At 38.1% G+C, this 5644-nt stretch overlaps 1 protein-coding gene across 1 annotated transcript in view; it reads left to right on the top strand.

Annotated features, from left to right (window-relative positions):
• LOC118328396 (contactin-4) overlaps window positions 1-5644 on the top strand; it is a 40947-nt gene that overhangs the window by 11963 nt on the left and 23340 nt on the right. The window contains exons 8-10 of the mRNA XM_035662120.1: window positions 2801-2943; window positions 3100-3229; window positions 3544-3694. Of these exons, the coding sequence (XP_035518013.1) occupies window positions 2801-2943; window positions 3100-3229; window positions 3544-3694 (424 nt within the window). The remainder of the gene's footprint in view (window positions 1-2800; window positions 2944-3099; window positions 3230-3543; window positions 3695-5644) is intronic.

Genomic DNA, 5644 nt, shown 5'->3' with positions numbered 1-5644 from the left:
TTCACTCTATGATTGCACCAATATAGATTTTTTGTTTATTTATTTGGATCCCCATTAGCTGTTACCAACGCAACAGCTACTCTTCCTGGGGTTTATAGGAAAAAATGACTGCCGTAACATCATGTGATGTTAATAAATAGACAGTGAAAGTAATACCACATATGATAGTATGTAATATTACATACATCTACTTATACATGTACTGTATTCGTTTGTAATATAAGCAGCATACACACTGCAATCAAATGTCCTAGCCAGTCTACAAATACAGTTTAGATCGATACACTTCCCCACTATATTCTTGTCATAGACTATAAAGTCATGATCTCTCCTCAACAGTTAAAGGCAATCCTGTCAGATATTTCCTAATAAATGAGGGTAAATTAGTTCACAGAAAAGCCTAGGCCTACATACAGAGCAGTTTTCTTTAAAGCATTAGTTATGTTATATAAGAGCCACCTTATCGTCTTATTGTGTAATAGTGCTTAATCCTTCTAAAGGTTATTCTTGAGGAAATACAATTTGGCTGTTACAGAACACATATTCGCTAGAAGATGACTAAGCAAGTACACACCAACCTAACCTCTCTACCTCCTACGTGCAGCTCGATTCAGAACTATCGGACAAAACAACCATTGTACAACCTGCTTTTAATGTGTTCTGTGATAGAAATGAGTGACACCTTTTAATGGAGTTTAGATATGATTTGGTCTTTATGACCAGACAAGGGTGACATCTAAGAGTTTTTGTTTTTGTTTTGAGCTATGCCCCAGCCTTTTTCTTTCGCACCACAGACAGGTATTTCAGTTTTATTTGTGTTTAGCTGAAGAAAGTTCAGGCACATCCAATTATTGACATGTTTAAGTTGGGTGTCATCTGCAAAATGTTTTTGTTTTGCACAATTTGGCCTAATGCACAATGTACGAAATACATATGGAAATGTAGCAGTATTGCTACTTGACTGAAATAGAGAATGTACTAGAGTTATTCTATTTTGATCCTTATTATATATAATTTGTGCAAAAACAGGATATTTAAGTTTTGTTTATTCTCAGAATTTTGATTACTGCTTTATAAGTGCAGAAGAGAAACTAGTGTGATTGTTACCTGTCTTTAACTGATCATGTATGACAATTTATTCTTTATAAGCCATATGCCTTGACTTTAGGGCTGTAAGAAAATATAAAAATGTATATGTGCTTAAACACCCAACAGCTAGGTAGCAGTGTTGTGAATGTGAACTGAGGGCTTGTTGCAGCGACTACGATAAATACAAATGCAGACCCCACTGTTCTGGTTGCATAAAAAAGTTAACTTACTTTGATTTTTTGCATATGGTGGTGTGTTCTTTATATGACAGTTTTTCTAAAATTATAAAGTTAATTTCCAATTTATCACATAGCTTACAGTGTGAGATCAGCTTACTCCACTGCAGCAGTCTCCTGAAGACTTAACTTTACAAGATGGTCTACACTTGCGAGCTGCTAATTTGTTATAAAAATATAATTTTGTCATATTTGCTGAAACTTTCACTATATCCTGACAGTAATATATGTGACAGATAATCTGTGAAAAAAATCAGCTTCCTCTGGCTTGTTCTAGTGCTCCTAATGGCATCCATTATTTTATGGTGTATCCAGTAGCCATTAGTGGCAAACTGTAAGCCTATAAGGGCAGTTTGCTTGTCATCTGAAGCGCTCTCTGTTTGTCACCAGTAAAGCCTATGCATTCATGGTCAGATCATGAAAAGAGCAGAAGGAGTTACTTGTGGTTGATTGTGAACTCAGGTTTTGCATGGAAAATCCAGCATATCTGAAGGGTAGTAGTAATTGTACTGAAAAAAAGGTGAGCACACCACCAAATCATGTAGAAAGCTGCAGTCAATCAGTTGGCACAGAATAGATAAATGAATAAAAGCTACATAACTAAAATAGATTCGTAGAAAGAAAATCAATGACTAAATGAACAATATCTCACTATATTTTAGAACATCCGATAAGGAGGGAAAAGTAGTCATGGTTTTGAACTCATTAAACTTGAACTCCACAATCAGTGAAGTGTAAAATCACTGTAGGCTGCAACTGCTGCAACTGTGTTTTTTATTGTTTTTGAGTTTGAGTTTGAGTTTGATTTTGGTTTCATTTTCCTCAGCCTTACTCATCCTACGTCTCTCTCTCACTTATATTTTTTTTTGCCTTTAATAGTGCAAGAAGGCCAACAAATCAGGCCGTATTGTAGTTTACTGATTACTAAAAAAAATTTGGAGTTCAATTGAACTGGTGATCTCCACTTCATAAACTGCTGCACCTACTGCGGACTGCAGGTCTGTCCCAGCCAGGCACTGATTGGATAATGAGCTGCTGCTTTAGTAAATTACACAAGCTAATAACATGCAGATTGTGAGTGCAAATTGATTAAAATAAGCAGTACAAATTTGCCATGGCCTACAATGTATGTATATCTGACCCGGAGACCGCAAAACCATTCCAGCGGTTAAAATGAGGCAGAAATTTACTTCATATTAAAAGCAATAACCCATGACCCATGTGTTTGAAAAAAAAAAAAAACCTCTCCACACTATGTGCAGCATTTTGGGAAACTGATAAAATTGACCAGGATGTTGCAGTCCATGTTTTAGCTCCACAATGCGTATTATCATAAAAAAGTATAGGAAGATATTAAACTCATCTGCTCCTACTCATTACAAGGCAGTCAGATATTGGTAAAAATAAAATACATCTGCAATAGAATTTTGACATTTTTCTCAATAAATATTCATATTCATTGGTATTTTTCCCAGATGTTGAACAGCTGCACTGGGTCCAGACACTGAAAGATGCTCACATGGCAATTGATGCTAATCTGCAGTGGGAATGTAAGGCCATTGGTAAGCCAAGGGCTACATACAAATGGTTGAAGAACGGCCAGCCACTAACAGCAGAGGTAAGACACCACAGACAGAAGTAATTCGGTAACAAATCTTACTGAAAAGCTAAAAACCTTAAAGATCATCCAAAAGCTTGCATCCATCTTGCAAAAAACTGTAAATAAATGAGTGAAAGATGTTATCAGACATTAATCAGCTGGCCTGGTTTGCAGGGGAGGATCCACGTGGAAGCTGGTAGACTGACCATATCCAGGATTAGTCTGTTAGACTCTGGGATGTATCAGTGTGTGGCAGACAATGAACAAGGAGCAGTCTATGCCAGTGCTGAGCTTAAGGTTGTAGGTAAGCACTTTGTTTGCTCTGTATCATTTACAATGACTTGAATTGAAGGCAGAGACATACTGTCTGTGCATTGTGCTGTCAGTGGCATGAAAGTGCTTCCTTTCTGAAAGTAAATGAATAAATAAATAGATTCTGGACCGGCTCTTCACTTAGCCATGGCCTCGCTGTTTCATTTACATAATTCTTTCATACAATAAGCCGGTGAAATATCATTTCTATAATTGCTGGTGATGCACTTGACATTTCTGCTGATGCACAGCTGTTGCCCCTCCACGAAGCGAGACAAATGGCCTTAACACGGGTCTGTTTCTCAGCCTCCCCACCTGACTTCACTCGCCGACCCGTGAAGAAGTCCACGGTGATCCAGAGGGGGGGCGAGGTGGTCTTAGAGTGTCGCCCCCACGCTTCCCCCAGAGCCACAATCTCCTGGTGGAGAGGAGGCGAGCTCCTGAAGGACAGCAAGAGGTAGGGTACTGTATGCACTGCTGCTCATGCTACTGATGGCATCTGTTAAAGGCTTTTCTCATGTGGTCATTTTTTTATTTCTAGGACTCATTATTTATGCCTCTGTTCAAGGGGACTTTGGAAGTCAGTGTTGTAGTGTTGCACTTTTTATTTTAGATGCCTTATGCTTCACATAGAAAAATATGTCGGTTTTCTGTTATTAGTTTTGTCTGGTGCCTTTTTACTTAATGTCAGAATGAGGCCATGATCCTGACTCTATCTGTTTTTTAAGGCACAAGATAAATTTAGCTGTTTGAAACTTCAAAGCATCCAGTGTCCCACAGTTTCACTGCTCTTCAAGGCAGTCAAAGTGCTGGATGTAGAACAGAGATCCTGCAGGGACGCTCTCTGTGTGAAAACCACAGAGAAAAACAATCTGACTACATCCTTCACTGAAACTCCACCTCAGGCTACATGACAGGCCACACCATGTCATGATTTAAGGTCTGAGGCAACACCTGCAAGCTAAAAGAAACAGTTTGTTGTTGCGCTCGGCTTTAGCAGAGCCTAATACACACAATAAGAGCCAACAGAGTTCAAGCGCAGTATGAGATCTGCTTTTATTAAAGGTTTGGCAAAAGAGTAGAGGACATAAAATGTTCATGTAGGCTCAGGTAAACAGGGACTGGACTGGGTAGCTGACAGAAAGGTCCAAAAAGTAAAAAGACTCAAACAGTTTCCAGAAAACTCTACAACAGTTGCAGCAGTGAAAATCACTGTCTAGCATGAATCCACTTGCAGCACTGTTAGGACTGAAGCCAGATCTGATAATCTCAGAGATGCTCCAAACTGAAACTCTACAGGTCCCATTGTTGACATCATTATTTTAGCCCGACAGACAGAAGACAGAATATGGGAGCAATTAGGTAATTTCTTAATGCAAGGTAGGACAGTATCCCGGTGTCCCCCCCTTAAGCGATTGCTTGGCATGCCCACCCATCATCAGTCACACAACCGCAACCATGTCTTTTGTGTGAAACACCATCAGAAAGCCATGTCAGTCTCAAGCTGTATAATTAACTTAATAGCGTCAATTTTCTTTGAGAGCTTTGCTTCGTTGTTCTCTTCAGGCAGCAACTTTAGCGACTTCCCAACGGGGGTATAATTAGCTGTTTCAGAATGGGTAATTTAGATTGTCTATGAAGTTATTCTTTCTCCAGTACTTCCTCCAATACTAAGTTTAACTGGAAGTTTTATTTTATTTGTCAGTCTTTTACCCCGATATCATGTAGTGATCATGTGCAACATACGATTTAACATTTGTTACGTTTTTTTTGTCGTAAATATGGACAGCTGCAATTGTTATGATTACATTACTTATGATTGTTGAAATGCATGCTAACGCAGCAAAACAAGATTAAGCTCAGTGTTGTAGAGGAGTTTCTGAAATGAGTTTCACTAGAAATAGTTGCAAATAGAAGAATCCTCACCTTAAACGGCTGTATCCGGGGCACAGATCATTTCACTGAATTTCTTTCATTAGCGCAAATGCCTTTGATGAATCTTTTCTAATTCATTAGAAATGAATCGTGAATACTGGAAGATAAACCTTACAGCTCACTTAAATTTGCTGGCAGGAGACCTGAGCAAGGTGTACAACAATAATTTTTTGGTTAATACAGTTCATGCTCGTTCATTTCAATGCTAAGATGTGAGTGAATGATCAGAAACATGTAATAATAATAAAAAATCATTTGGGAGCCTTTATATGGCTTTAGTTGGATAATAAAAAGGGATTTTTCTCAGTTAATTATGATTTTCTTTGGACAACCGCTAACCAGCAACTGATTTTCAATTAAATGTCTTATTTCAGATAACAACATAATCATTATACTGAGGAGATGTAACATTTTGAAATACAGTGGTTTGAGTATCAAATTTTCTTCATCAAAGAGCAAAGTCTAGATGCTA

This window comes from Morone saxatilis, unplaced genomic scaffold, assembly GCF_004916995.1.
Source record: "Morone saxatilis isolate NCDOM2014 unplaced genomic scaffold, NCSU_SB_2.0 Contig18, whole genome shotgun sequence".
In the NCBI taxonomy this organism is placed as follows: domain Eukaryota; kingdom Metazoa; phylum Chordata; class Actinopteri; family Moronidae; genus Morone; species Morone saxatilis.
The sequence above is the reverse complement of the archived record's forward strand: the minus strand, read 5'-3'. Positions and strand labels throughout refer to the sequence as shown.